This window comes from Elaeis guineensis, chromosome 10, assembly GCF_000442705.2.
Source record: "Elaeis guineensis isolate ETL-2024a chromosome 10, EG11, whole genome shotgun sequence".
Lineage (NCBI taxonomy): Eukaryota > Viridiplantae > Streptophyta > Magnoliopsida > Arecales > Arecaceae > Elaeis > Elaeis guineensis.
Genome location: NC_026002.2, coordinates 6,099,156 through 6,114,538, shown reverse-complemented (window position 1 = coordinate 6,114,538; position 15,383 = coordinate 6,099,156). Strand labels below are relative to the sequence as shown.

Here is a 15,383-nt window from a genome sequence, read left to right as displayed (position 1 = left end):
TTTTATGATAGGATAGCAAGGCAACCGATTATCTGCTCCCCAATTTGTCTCACCATTTAGGGCCCCTAAGCATAAGCAGGTCATCTCCTAATTTGTTTTACATCAGTTTGCTATCAGAGCCAAACTTCCTGATCCTTTTCACCTTCTTTTTACTTCATTGTTTGACCTCTTCTCTCCTTTTTCCAGCATGGTTTCACATTCTTTTAAACAATAGGCTTGAGGACTTCACCCAAGACTATAAGGGCATTAAGCAACATGTTTATAATCCTTCAACAAGACATGACTTCTGTTAAATCTTTCTTGGACGTGATAAAACAAATCCTAGTACATTAATCCAACAAATGAAAATCAAAATCAAAATCATAGAGCTGAAAGATATTGAAATAAAATCCTCTTCTACTCCACAACTTTCGCATTTAGCACTCAAACAGCCACTCTTGAAACCCCTGCTTGAGTGATTGGATCAAAGTAACTAAAGTGGATTGTGAAGTAAAACTCAAGATGGCTGATTTTCATATTGGACATGATCTAGACCATGCTCTTAAAAGCTACTTCAAGTGGTATTGGCTTGCAAAAAAGCATCGACTCCTGTTTGCATAAGTGAAATTGAAGGAGACAACATAGGTATGGCGAAATAAATAATAACAAAACAACTATACCACTCTTCAAACTTGGAAGGACATGAATATAGTCTGATAATGTATTTTGTTCCACCAAATTATAGAGAATCTATCTTGTATTTACCTGATTAGCGTAGGCAGCTTCATGGTAGAAGAATACATACCAGTATACCATAGTTTGGTGGCACCATCTGAGTCCCTTCGAATGAGAACGTGATGATTTAGATGAACCATCAAGGTCTAAACTCCCAAATTTCAGCTGGGTTAGCAGCCAACCAACCAAATCTACATGATGAAGGATGCAGGTGGTTGTGTACTAGATAGAGGATGATCTAAAGAAGAGATCTATCCAAAGCAAGGTTTCCCATATGGGTCAGTACAGTACTATACCGGACATACCATATCATATCGGCACTCGATACGTGAAACCTTACTGTACTGCAAATGACACTATAATAGGATGGTACTGACACAGGGTTCTGTACTGAGGGTCCGAAACGGCAAATCTTGTCCAAAGAATGCTACCTCAAGTTCCCTCAAATCAGACCAATCAGCACTAGCAATGAGCCCCTCAAAAATCATCAACAGCTTCAACAACAGACAGCTACAAAGCAATCACATCCTTCAAGGTTGAAAATTTGGTCCAGTGAGTCCTAGATACAAGGTTGAAATCTATGCTTTACTGCAAGGGGTTTGGCCGTTTCTCTACAGTGTCCTAATTGATGATGATTTCACTTAAAAAGCCCTTCTTTCACTAATACAAGTTCTGAGCAAAAGGCCAATGGAGTCCTAGGATCAAAAGAGTGTAACAAAGAGAAAAGTGAGGGTAACAAAGATGACGTGCATCATTGTGTGGCCCTTTGTCCACTTTTCATAGCTTAATACACATATGAAATGAAGATTGGAGGTGATGCAGCATCTTTCAAACCAAAGTGCGACTCCAATGGCCAATTATGTATGGTAAGTGACTGTGGAAATCGCTCTGCACCAATGTTATATCTATCTAAAGATGCATTTCAAAAGCTTGGTTAAGAAATAGAGGCAATCCACAGCCATGCAAGGAGGCATTGGTGAACAGCACAAACTTAAAACTCTATGAAAATGCCTTGTCACCTATTCAAATAGAGACTTAATTCATATTATTCAATGTGATGTGCTACTAGCGAATTTATGTCATATCCTCCTTGGGTGCCCTTGGCATTTTGGCTGCAAAGTGCAATATGATGCAAGGTTTGTCATCTCAGTATTGGACCCCATACCCATGCCATCCTGTTACAATGTCTATACATGGTTCGATACGGTACAAGACTATTTACAGAGTGTCGATACGGTATGAGACTGCACCAATATGCCCCATATCTGACGGTATGGAAGACTATGATGGGTACACCAACACTTACTCATTTAGACAGTCACTGCAAGATGAATTACATATGTGCCAAAAATTTACAACCTACAAAGTTGAAGTAGATTGCGGATGAAGTACATGATAAAGTACATATCGCGACTACATGATGAAGTACGTATGATGGCTACTACGCCAACACATACTCATTTCGACATGGTCACTACATGATGAAGTACATATGTGCTAAAAATTTACAACCTACAAAGTTGAAGTAGGCTGCTGGAACTTTCCTTCTACAACAAGTTTGGCCAAGTATGGTTAGCTTCTTGGCTTCCTTCCCCAGCTTGACGAAGTTGAGTTTCCTAAAGTGACAAGAATTGATGTAGCAAAGGAGGAATCAAAATGATGGATAGCTCTGAATTGATCCATCAAGAACATGGAAGGGTATTTATGCCCTTATCCGACTACATGGAATTCTTATGAAATTAACTATGGTCCATTTTTTGAGTGAAAAATTAACCATGGTCCTTGACCTTTGAACAGTGCATATTTCATTGTGAAACAAGTTTATATTTGGTTTAGAGAAATGATGCTAGATTATTTGGCCCTAATGTTAGCTGACCTACAAGTTGCTTGGGTCTCGGTTTACATTTTTTTTCTAATATATTTAGCTACATTATCCTCGAATAAATTAGAGACCAAGTTACTTAGCAGCCCAGTTATTTTTTTTATCTTATTTGATTATTTAGTCCCTAATAATGTTCACCATCTTGATACTGGACCCTGCACCAATACCATCATGCTTCAGTATCGGTACACCTAGAAGGTCCATTTAGTGTACCAATGTTCAGTACGCCTCCCATACCACATATTGGTGGGGTATCGATACAGTACAATATGCCTGGTACACATTAGTCCCAACTAGTATGGTGTACCATGGTCCCTAAGTCATGTGGACTTTATACATATAGTATGGGATAGTGAAAGAATGGTCATCAATTGCATGGTACGAGTTGTGTTATTGAATAAACAAGTTAACTCTCTAAAAGACCAATGTTTTTCCAATCTCAACCAATAAGGAGCTTCTTAAGAGGCGAAGGGAACTGCCCAAGGCTATAAGGTTAGGAAGGAGAGGAGGGCATAGCTTTAAAAGTGGAGTTGTCCCTCAGAGATGAAGGAGCTGTTCGTTCGCCCAGGGCCCGAAGTATTGTGCTATCCCCCCGCCTAAGGTTTTAGAGGTTGCTGAGTGGAGCACCCATGTGACGGGTCGTTGCCACTCCACTCTATCCCGGTCCTGGGAAAGGATTCGGGTGATGAGTCAGAAGCCGCCTATGAAGGGAGGTATGCCCTTGGAATACTGGATGTGTTGCAGATATCCGTGCAATCCATATCTTCGGGGCGATTTACTCTTCTTCATTAGGGAGAAGCTTCGACCAAAAGAAAATACCAAATTGATAACAAATTGATAATATATGTACGATTACCACTTGTATCATAAACGATTTTTATACTTACTATAGGAGCGATCTCAAACTGCCAACCAATGGAGTAGTATGATGAATACATCGAATAGTTTTGGAGAAGACATGAAACAAATTGAAAAGAAAGTCGTAACAGGCTAGGAAGTAATATGACTTAACCCATCAGTGCCATTACCTTGCCCTGACCAAGTGTTCCAATCCACTCCCTACCATATCCCGAGTGTTCGCCAGATAGAGGTCCAATGAGTGGGCTATGTTAATGTTGAAGCTATAGTCTGCTGGGCTAATTAATCCACTGCAATGAAAGATCGATCCACCACAAATAAATGTAAGGATTGGTTCGGTATTTCACCCTCTTTGGAGGATAAATCGAATAAAGATACATCAGAGAGTCCCAATCCCAAATTAGACCAATGGAATTCTGTCTGCTAGAATAAGAAAAAGTGCTTCCGAATTGATCTCATCCTTATAATGATAATTTTTCTTTTTAAGAAAATCGAAATGAAATAAAGAATAAAGCACAAAAAAATAAGTAAATAGAAAAAAATTAAGTAGAAGGTAGAAGAGCCCAGATGCCAAATGAACAAATTCAAACTCGAAAGAGATCTTTCTGATTCTCGAAGAATGAGGGGCAAAGCCCTCTTTATCTCTAGCAACTTCTTTCTTTACTCTTTCTCTTCCCTGCCTATTTCCTTTATTTTCTCTTCTTTCTTGTATGAATTCCTCCTTTAACCTGCAGATACATATAGAATAGCTTGAAGTTTGATCTTAAGTCAATTTGGAACCTATAGTTTTAACCTTAAAACCCTAATAATCCAATCCTAACATTAGACCCCATTCTTTAAACAATAGGAAGGATCTGGAAACCCAAAAAAAGCTTTTCCTAACATAACAGTATAACATTATCCCTAAACCTTAGGAGTGATCTAGAAAGCCTACCTCCTACTTTTTTCTGGTGAATAAAGCCTACCTCCTACTTTCAATCCACTAAATTGTTCACTTTTGTCATGTTTTCTGTGACAGGAAAGCAAGGCAACTGATTACCTATACCCTAATTTCTCTCACCCCTTAGACCCATCTACACATAAGCAGGCCATCCTAAGTTGTCATGCATCAAGGTCCTTGCATAATTTTCTGGAAGTTAACTATGAAACCCTTTTGCACCTAAGAGGTCATTAAATGCAAAAACTGATCTGTCACACATAATTTCATCATCTGACATTCTGCTCAAATTCCTTATAATGATTTGGTCCTTTGGAGGGACTATGGAGAAAACAACTAATGCAGGATCAATTGAAGGCAAAAAGGACTCATCTTGCATGAGGATCTCACAACTGCTACAAAATAGAGGTAATATAATATTATAATTAAGAATCGTGGACTCGGTACCGGAGCCCGTAACGGCCGACCGATGGTATGGGTCAGTACGGATTTGTACCATATCATACCGGATCGACGCAAATCGAAACAAGGAAAGGAAGGGAATCGGGAGGAGGAAAATATAGAAAGAGAGAGAAATAGAAAGAGAGAGGAAGAAAGAAAAGGAGGGAGGGGAAGGAGTCGGAGGGGCCGCCAGACAGCCTCCGACTGGCCGTCGTGGACACCGGACAGTGCAGTCCATGCGCGCGGTGTCGCAGGCATGAAACAGGGACGGCGTCCCTGTTTTACGGGGTTTTTTTAAAAAATCAGAACTTAAGTGAAGCCGGCAAATGGTTTGCCAGCTTCACTGTTTTTGCTTTTTTTTAAAAAAATTCAAAAAAATGAAGCCGGCAATCCGATTGCGGACTTCACTATTTTTAAATTTTGTTAAAAAACCTCTTAAACAATAAAGCCGGCAAATAGTTTGCCGGCTTCACTGTTCATCTCCATTTTTAAAAAAGAGCCGACGGGGGAACAAAGGTTGTCGTCCCTGTTCCGTGGCCGCGACTCCACTCATACGGTTTCAGCTATCCGCTGGCCACAACGGCCATCCTGAAACCTACGGCAGCCCCTTCGCTGTCCCATCCTTTATCCGGTGAGTCACTCCTCTCTCTCTCTCTCTCTCTCTCTCGTTTAACAGCAATATGGGGCGAACCGAGCCGTGGAGGCGTCCGCGGCCCTCCGACGGCCACAGTAGGCCACCGCCAACCTCCGATGGCATTCTCCTCTCTCTCTCTTCCTCTCTTTCCCTCTCTTTCTCCCTCGATGCCGGCGTGTGCTGCTTTCCAAGCCGAAACCATCCCGGTTCCCCGTCGGTCCGATTCGGCATGCCCCGAGCCGTCCGAGTTGGGACAGTTCTGAAAATCTTGATTATAATATATAGTACTTCATTCCATTCAAGCTAGAGAAGTAATGCAAGACTAAGTAGGGAAGGCCTGCAATGTGTGGAGGATCTAAAAATCTAAAAACGCTAGGGTTTAGGCTCAGGTTTCCCCTTGCTGTCTAGCTGCAGAAAACAGGACAGAAAATTGTAAACTAAGGATTTTTGGGCTGATAAAAGCTGTTTAAACAAGCACTGAAAGTTTAAGGATTCTAATAGATCCCAGACAACCAAAAAATGAAAGTTCTATGACAATCCAAAACAGTTTAATGTCAATTTTAAGTATTATTTTCAGAGAACAGTTCAATAATTTGCGGAATTTAGTACAGGATTGCAAATTTTATTGGACCACAGACTCAAAAAGATTGCCTAGGGGTCAATTGAGATGCAATAAAGAAGACCGACAGAGAATTAAAGATGACCGCTGAGAAGTCCAAACTCTTAGTGTTCTATGTTCTCTGTGCACAGATCTTTTGGACAAAATGGTGAAACAACTTAAATGGTTAAAATCTATATCCAGAATGGGTCTGTCTATAAATTGCAGCAATATGATCAATTGACAGCACAGAATAATGAAATACAAAAGATGGAAAACAGAATCAGATATGAAGAAGGAAGAAGAACGAGAGAGAAGGGGACGTAAGGGGTAGCAGAACCAGGCTCCAAGCAGCTCCTCTTATTCAAAACATTTCTGCATATCTCCTGTTGATGCCACAACAAGGCTTCATATAAGGCAATCAGATTCCTGTACTTTCCTAATTTGAGCCTAACTAGGATTCAATCACATTAGAAAACAAAGTCTATCAAAACTCCTTAACTAACTGACTAACCAAATGTTAACCATGACTCTCAACTCAAGCAGACACTGTGGCAATCACCGTTAACAGTAATGTCCCCTAATTAACTTTGAATCTGATCTAAAAACAACATCTAAAAAATAGAACCAAAGGCTAATCAATTAGTGATAAATCCGGGCTATTGGATGAAAATCCAGCTGCTCCTTGCTTCATTGATGTTCCTTGCAGCAGGGTGAGGCCCTAAAATATCTCAATTGCTGCTCCAATTTGCAGACACAGCCTCTATTGCCTCGAATAGCGATTTGACCACTTCCAAGACTGATTCTTGTAGCTGTTGCACCTTAGGCCTCAGCAACTTGTCTTTAATGATCATTGCATCAGGAATGTTTCAGAAGTTCTGAAATTTATACTGAGTGCAGGACCTTCAAATCGTGAATCATCAAGGCACCAAGAAATTTTTTACAAGATCCAACCAGCATCATTTTATGGAGGTACACTTTGCTATCATCTCAACATTCTCAATAGAATTACTTAAGCACTTAACCTAGAAAACCATCTATTAAAGCAAAGAGTATAAATAAACTGTGCAGAAAAAAGATCCTCAAGAAATGTAGATTGGAGCTTACACTGGAGAATTCATAATAAGATTCATCTCTAAACAAAAGTCTGACCGAGGTTTCAGCAACATTGATGCAGCAATTATATATCATTTTGCTAGACTATGTAGCATGGTTCACCGAACCACCATCAATCAAATAGTGCAAGGCATGCCAAGACCATACTGGCAGCCTACCAGTGCGGTTCAAGCATTCAATTCGCAACACAGGCGAAAACAAAGTGAGGGAGAAGGAAAGAGAGGAAGAGAGAGAGAGAAGAAGAAAGAAGGAGAGGGAAAGGCTGGCATGGCCCACTGAGGCAACTGAAGGGCCGTCGAGGCCTCTAAAGCTCCACCCTCCTTCGAAGAGATGAGAATAGAGAGAGAGGGGGGAAGGGAAGGAGAGAAATGAAAGGAGGGCAAAATGACAGGGAGGCTGGTGGTGGCCATTGGAGGGCCACCAAGGCCCCTGGATGGTTGGATCCCCCCCCTCCCCGAGCCTTTGCTGAGCCGAAATAGGGATGAAAAAATTAAACATGATGAAACAAGGGTGGGTTGCCCCAATTTCGATCCAACAAAGGTGCGGAGGGTGATCTGGCTAGTCAAGGGCCTCAGTACTCCTCCAGCGACCACCATCGGCCTCTCCTCCCACTCTATTCTCGTCTCTTCGAAGGAAGGCAGAGCTCCAAAGGCCTCGGCGGCCCTCTGTCGGGCTCTTTTTCCTCTCCCTCCCACCTCTCTCTCTTTTCCTCACTGGTTCTCCCTCTCCTCCGCTTTCTTTGCTGTGATGGTTCGGGCCCAGTACAGTCCAATACGGGGGCATATCGAACTGTATCTCCAGCCGGTCGGCATAGGTTCTGGTTCCAGTTCTACCGGCCTTGTTGTGTGGTATAATCATAAACCATAAAGAAAAAGGTATGATGCATTACTGGGAAAAGTGATATTCATATGCCTTGTGACGATAATTGGTTTCAAGCTTGCATCTTATTCTAGTAAACACTATATCCAACAAAGTGCAATTAGAACTAGTCTATTTTCTTCTGGTCAAAGGCAGAACAGCAATTTTGTGCAAGATCAAATGCATTTTCATCACTCCCATCAAATTGAATTATAACACACACACACATATGCATACACACATACATTCTCTATAAGACCCGCATTACCAACCCTTCATCCTATCTTCTTACTAGTTGTGACACTGGTGGCACGCCTACACACTTGCATGAACCTACCAAGAATGAATGTGCCGTTCTTCCCCCCAAAGTGGAGAATCCAGCAGACAACATATATGTGCGCATGTAGATATGTACATACATATGTATGCATATATGATGTATGTAGGTATGTACATATGTATATGTATGTATATAAATATCTCAAGATGTATGTATGTATATATGCATGCATGTATGTATGTACATATGCATGTATGCATGTATGTACATATGCATGTATACACATATGCATGTATGTAGGTACGTATGCATGCAGGTGTATATGTATGTATGCATGTATGCTTGCATGAATGTATGTCTAGATGCATGCATGTATGTATGGGGTCAGGAGAACAGAATGTAGGCTAGTTGGCCCAGTACAACCAATCTATGGAAGAGATTAGGGACAAAGTTCAACTAAAATTCCATTCTTAAAATCAAGGCAATACTTGGATCGTGTGCACAAGCAGAAAACTAGCAGGTGGTGTTTTATAGTGTGACAGGTGGAAAGGAATATTGATGGATTTGCTCTGACGCTAAATAAGCTAAAACTAATATAATCAACAACAATCTTCCCAACCAACCAACCATCTACTTTCATGGTAAAATTCCTACTTAGCCAAAGCATCCCTGGGCCAAGTTGTCAACATTAATTCATTAAAGGTTGTCATCTAGTTATAGATACAAGTCAATTCTGATTAACCATAATTTGATCCACAGAGGGGCACATATGCTCACATTAAGGTTTGTTGGTTAAGGTTCATTAGGCAAGGTGGGTTGCCAGGTGAGACTATTGAGTATGCAGAAAGCCAGCACTTTTAGTAGGATGAGACATGGAATCCAACCAATCTCATGGCCCACCAGCCACTACTCTTTCCACCATCTTCCTAGCCTAAAGCACCTTGCTAATGTTGCACAACTACCAATTCATGAATTCAACCATCCATTTATGCCAATTTAGCATTCTTAACTAGGCACCATCTCTACCACAACCCTTCATCAGTAATTGCATATACCACTCATCTCGAGACCACCCACTAACTCTGCCCTCACCAGCTTTCCTCTCCTCCTGCATTCTCCTGCATCAGCCTTTTCCTTCATCCTCCTACTCCCACCTAAGCAAATATTCTTCTTCCACTCATGATCTCAATCACTAGCTAAAATAACATTTCTCTCCCCACCCTTTTACAAAAACAGGAGCGCATGTCAGCTTCTAGTCCCTTCTCTTTTTGCCTCCATTCCCTCCATAGACATCCTTACACTTAGTCATATTTCATTCTACCATTTTCCTCTTTGCAAACCCACATCCCATTCATTCTGCCTCACTTTCTCAGTCTTTCCATTATGATCATGGTGGCCACAAAAGGCTAAGATAATAGCAGCATACAACATCCTCAAAAGAGAGCAATAAATGATTAACATTGTAAAAAGATGAGTTTTTCAATCTTGTACCATCTATTCCACAAGTGTCATTGTGAAACAGTAATTGCATATACCACTCATCTTGAGACGACCCACTTCCTCTGCCCTCACCAGCTTCCCTCTCCTCCTTGTGCATGTCTCTCCTGCATCAGCCTTTTTCCTTCATCCTCCTACTCCCACCTAAGCAAATATTCTTCTTCCACTCATGATCTCAATCACTAGCTAAAATAACATTCCTCTCCCCACCCTTTTACAAAAACAGGAGCACATTTCAGCTTCTAGTCCCTTCTCTTTTCGCCTCCATTCCCTCCATAGACATCCTTACACGTAGTCATATTTCATTCTACCATTTTCCTCCTTGCAAACCCACATCCCATTCATTCTGCCTGACTTTCTCAGTCTTTCCATTATGATCATGGTGGCCACAAGAGGCTAAGATAATAGCAGCATACAACATCCTCAAAGGAGAGCAATAAATGATTAACATCGTGGAAAGAAGAGTTTTTCAATCTTGTACCATGTATTCCACAAGTGTCATTGTGAAACAGTCAATTGTAATATGTCATCAGAAATATTTTCTTCAATGCATCAGAATGTTTTGTTGTAAAGTGCTTCATTACAGGTAATGAATTGCTAAAAGGATTTCTTATTAAATCTTGCATATGTTATTCCAGGCCAAGCATTGTTACATTCAAGGTTTTAAATACCAAAACTGACTCTCATACATTTTTCCATTGAAATGGGATGGCATCACTGCCGGTTCACACAGAAACTGAAAACATCAACAAAAATGAAAAATTGTCAATACCGACTAGTTCAATCGATATGATACCATCAGCACACACAATGCAAACTGTACATATCAGCACAGATGGTTTCAGCATCCCAACAGCTATACCAATGCTAGTTTCACATAGAAATGGTATGGCATTTACCACACCATCCCACTCCAATGGTTTTTGAATCCATGGCTATCAAGAGAAATATTGATCCCAAGAAAGCTCAACAATTGTCCAATTCTACTAAGCAAAAATCTCATGTTGGGTAGAGGTGTCCAACTAGGCGGTAATCGTGCATCTGTTGCATAAATTTCAAACTAGGTATTAACTGTTTTGTGGTGGCTTGAGGCATTATATATTGCACATTGATGTTGGCTACTGCCAAAGCTGATAACTAAATGTCATTGATATATGAGTCATTTTTAAGCTATGCCCCATTGAGTAGGCCTTCAAATGAAGGAAAAATGTAGAACAAAAGGAGATAATCAGTTTTCTGGATTTGTCCTTTTTCTGAATAGACTTCCTTGTGTTAATTAGCAATTAAGAAGCGGGCTTTCCTGTGTTAATTATCAACTAAGAATTCATGTGGCTTTTGACGTTTCCATTTCAAGCAATTCAATAAATGCAGGTAGAACAATACTCATAGGTTAATTGATCCTTTTCCATACATCCCAATAATAATTCATTTTTCCACCTCATGCATGAAGAATAATTGCCTATTGTCTTTACCATAAAGATGGCATCTTTTTTCAATAAAGAGATAATTTAAGGGTATCTCTTTCCCCCATTTTATTGTAACCAGACCTGGAGCTTCAATAACAGTGCTTTCATAAACATAAATTCCTATTTTCCAAAGATAATGAATAAGAAATATTGAGAAATATTTAGTTAAAGGGAGATAGAAAAAACACAAGTTTTTTTCCTCAACAAATAGATCTCAAAGATTTCAAACCAACCATATGGCATTTTAACAACTCATCTCCATCAGCTAAGCAGTCACATGGTCTTCAGTAATGATGTTTGCCATAACTTCTGATCCAGAAAGCATATTGGAAAGAAATACATATATTGCTTCCTTAAAATCCGCAACTGTAGATCGTACTATTAGATGGCATTACCAGGTTTAAATGGAAACACTATCATGACTTGATCCTAGAACCTTAAACTGCTTGTTATTACCTAAATTTCAGGCTTATCACAAGCCATATATTTCTTCTCATCTTATGCTGTTGTGCATATATGAATTCCATATCTGTAGTGATTTGAAGGAGCTAAAGACCCTCTCATTACAGGTTAACTATGAGCTTCAAGTTAACAAAAGGAACAAAGAAGAGCAACAATTATTTTTAGACAAAACTGTTAACAATCTGCTCTGTCTGAACCCTATGCATGGATATATATATATATATATATATATATATATATATATATAGAGAGAGAGAGAGAGAGAGAGAGAGAGAGAGAACTGTGGGCTATCTAGTCTTTTTTTGGATAGCTTGCAAACAACCTAATTGAGAGCCAAGATTCAAGTAAATTTGCCATTGTGTATGTTCCAAACTTCATTTCAATACTTATCTTGTTTATGAATGATTGGATTCGGGAGAAACTAAATAATTCATATGTGATGTTTAAAACTCACTGTCTGTTGCACATGCAATACCACTAGTGTGTAATAATAGACAGAGAATTCGCATCTTCTATATGTCCACTTTTGATGGTTCAGGAAGAACCTGTTACTAAAAGGCATCAAGAACAAGTAACAAACCACAAGCAGTAAATTATATCTAGGACCCACTGATGTTAGTTACTGCAGGGAATTATTTTGAGTAAGAAAAGCACCTCTGAACATCCCCGGCTTATAGCTTCAATTCCAACAGAGCCAGTGCCACTATACAAGTCTAACCAGCGCCCTGGCTTTAATGAAGCAGGACAACCACCAGCTACCTAAACAAGCACAGTGTGAAAAAATAGAATGCATGATCAAGTCAACAGGATAATATAAAAACTTTTAAATTTTTTATTTCCATGTAACGGTCAATTTTGTGGGGACACCATCAAACACCGATGATCATAGCATATAAAATTGCTTAGCAGGTGATAAAGCATGAGGTGCTACAGAGATTAAACTACCTGTAAAATATCAAAGGCTGCTCCTCTTACAACTTCCATCATTGGGCGTACGTCCATACCTTTTGGAGAAAGTAGTTTTTTCCTGCGAGCTTTTCCCCCTAGCACCTAGAGAAAACATAATATATTCAAGCAACATAAACGATAGAAATCAAAAAGTAATAAGCTAGAAACAATTAACTAAAACTCCAAAGAAAAAAATATTGTACTCTCTATATACTAATGATAAAGAAAAATTAACATAAATATGTTATGTGGGCATATAGAAACAACTTGTCATGTCATTCAAGGCTCTCATTTATGTACACATGTTTGTATGTAAATCCAGAAATCAACTCAAATTCCATTTTTTTAAAAACCACAGGCCTTCCTATCCTTTGTGATCATGATGCCTAAGCATACTCAGACTCCATACGTCACAAGTATTTTTTTTCCCTGGATGTTGAAATAAGAATTATTTATGGGTAAGTCACAGCCTCAGATAAGAGCTTGCTACTTGCTCATTTTGTGGAAGTCTCAGCTTAAAATCATGTCCATATTCAGTACAAACTGAATGTGAAAGCAAAGAACTAATTTGAAAGGTGCTGAAATGCAACACGGTCTTCCCAAACCTTTTAAAATTACAAAACCTTTTTTTGACCATATTCTTCACAATCCCCAACGTCCCAACGGTTGCTAAAGATTCCTTAGCTACAAATTTGAAAGTGCCACTGTTAACCTTCATCTCCAGTTACTGAATATAATAAATCCAAGGAACTGGATGAGTCCATCTGATAGGCCTCTCAAGGGAGCATCTCGATCACTGTCAATAGCCCTGCACTTGTTTGTGAAAATGTCTCTTGACAAGGCCATCAAGATATCACACTGCTGACAAGTTTGGTGCATTATAAAAACGAAAATCATAACCGCAGAATTAAAGTCAAGACGGTCACGAAAGCACCATGTCTTCATATCATGTGCATAATCTTCCAAGATCGCATAACACTTTATACCATTCTCTTAGGTGACCTTCAGCTTTCTCGGTATAGAACAGAAACCAAAAAAAGGGTTTTGATTCAAGAACGCCACTACCTGCAGCAATTTATGGGTGGCACGAGGAGGCTTCGACACCTCTGGTGGCTGATAAACCTGCTGCCCCTTCCCTGCTTTATCAGCATCCCTCCTCTTCCTCCTCGACTGGAAAAATAGTCATCAAATGCTTCATGATTCGAAATGATACCGAATTCCGAAGAGAGGGAAAGGGATTGGAATTCGAACGCTACCCTTCGAGAGGGCTCCGAGATGAAGTCAGACGGGTCGAGGCCGTAGCTTTCCAGTATCTTCTTCCTCGTCTCTTTGCTTGCGTAAGCCTCCCTGGCGTCTGTCAAACTGCAGAATTAAATTGTCGGCACTTGGCAGGAATCGAGAGAGAGAGAGAGAGAGTGGGGGGGGGGGGGCCTACTGGTGGTGGAAGAGGAGACGATGGCAAGATATCTCCGGTGCCAAGGGGATGGATTGGGTGAAGACAGGCGAAAGAGGGAGGAAAGACAAGAGTCAGGATGCCAGTGAGGACGGGGAGAAGAGAGGGAGGGAAGAAGAGAGGGAGAAGGAGAGAAGGCGGAAGAGGCCATTCGCGTCGAACTGTTCGGAGCGCTCCCGGGATCAGCAGGTATCCAGGAGGTGCTTGGTCCGCGTTCGGAATCCGAGTCGGAAACGATCGGGACGGAAATCGGAATGATAAAATCCCCCAAAATGTTTGCTCACGACCGAAATCAAAAACAGATCGGATAATTTTATTAATAAAATATTTTTTAGATATACTTTTTATTTTAAATCAAAAAAATTATATTTTTGATTAATTACAACGGTATCCAAACTTACCAAACTAATAAATTCAATCCTCTTTATTTATCAAAAAAAAATTCTAATCTCTCCTTATAAATAAAATAAGGGTGGCTCATAACCTCCCTTTTAAGTCAAAAAAATAATAAATCTAGTTTCAAATTTTTTTGAAAATATAAATCAAAATAAATTTTTATATAAAATTAAAATTTTTTAAATAACAGATAAAATATTTTATAAAATAAAATATAAAATATAAATAATTTTAAAAAAAATTAAAAAAATAAAAAAATAGAAAAAATAAAAGGAAAATAAAAAAAGAAAAGAGGTGAAGGAGGGCACGTGCCCCCCCTCAAACATACTTTTTCTTCTCCATTATAGATCCCCCTCCTCCCACGATCGTACCGTCTCCATCGTGGCTCCACCCACCACGATCCGCACCACACCCGCCATCTGCATCGCATCCGACTCCGCACGACCACCAAACCCCTTCGCCTCCCTTCTCTCAGGCTCCTGCGCCACCAACCCCTTCGCCTCCTCTGGCTCCGACGCCACCAACCCCCCTCACCTCTCCTCTCCGACCCCGAGCGCCTTCCGGACCTCCCCCACCCCATGCAACCGGCCCCTGCACTCTCTTACACCACCACAAGCTACCGCTGCAAGCTGGCATCCTCCCTTCCCTCTTGTCGGTCCGTCGTCGAGTTGGTTGCTGTCGGTCTTGCTCCTTTATCGGCACTCACGAGCATGCCTCCCCCAAGGTCGACGATGTGATAGAGTTAGCAGTATGGGGATATGAGGAGAGTGTGGAAGGATGGGAAGAGATCTCCTTCGATGTTTTTTTTTAATTACCATTCTAGTAAAATGAGATCTTAATCCA

General features: G+C 40.2%; 1 protein-coding gene and 1 pseudogene across 1 annotated transcript; both read right to left on the bottom strand.

Annotated features, from left to right (window-relative positions):
• LOC109506342 (phosphoenolpyruvate carboxylase kinase 2-like) overlaps positions 1-3,662 on the bottom strand; it is a 6,454-nt pseudogene extending 2,792 nt beyond the window's left edge.
• On the bottom strand, positions 3,634-14,409 carry LOC140852243 (uncharacterized). The gene is made up of 6 exons (XM_073245222.1): positions 14,127-14,409; positions 13,948-14,045; positions 13,757-13,861; positions 12,689-12,793; positions 12,398-12,502; positions 3,634-3,744 (listed from the first exon to the last, which is right to left on the bottom strand). Exons 1-6 carry the CDS (start codon positions 14,293-14,295, stop codon positions 3,733-3,735), a joined length of 594 nt encoding a protein of 197 aa, XP_073101323.1. The 5' UTR covers positions 14,296-14,409; the 3' UTR covers positions 3,634-3,732.
• Between the last annotated feature and the right edge of the window lie 974 nt (positions 14,410-15,383).

Coding starts and splice junctions, on each gene's coding strand:
- LOC140852243 (XM_073245222.1), bottom strand. CDS start 14,295: ATGGCCTCTTCCGCCTTCTCTCCTTCTCCCTCTCTTCTTCCCTCCCTC. Junction 14,046..14,126: donor CGTCTCCTCTTCCACCACCA/GTAGGCCCCCCC, acceptor GCAGTTTGACAG/ACGCCAGGGAGGCTTACGCA. Junction 13,862..13,947: donor TCTCGGAGCCCTCTCGAAGG/GTAGCGTTCGAA, acceptor CTATTTTTCCAG/TCGAGGAGGAAGAGGAGGGA.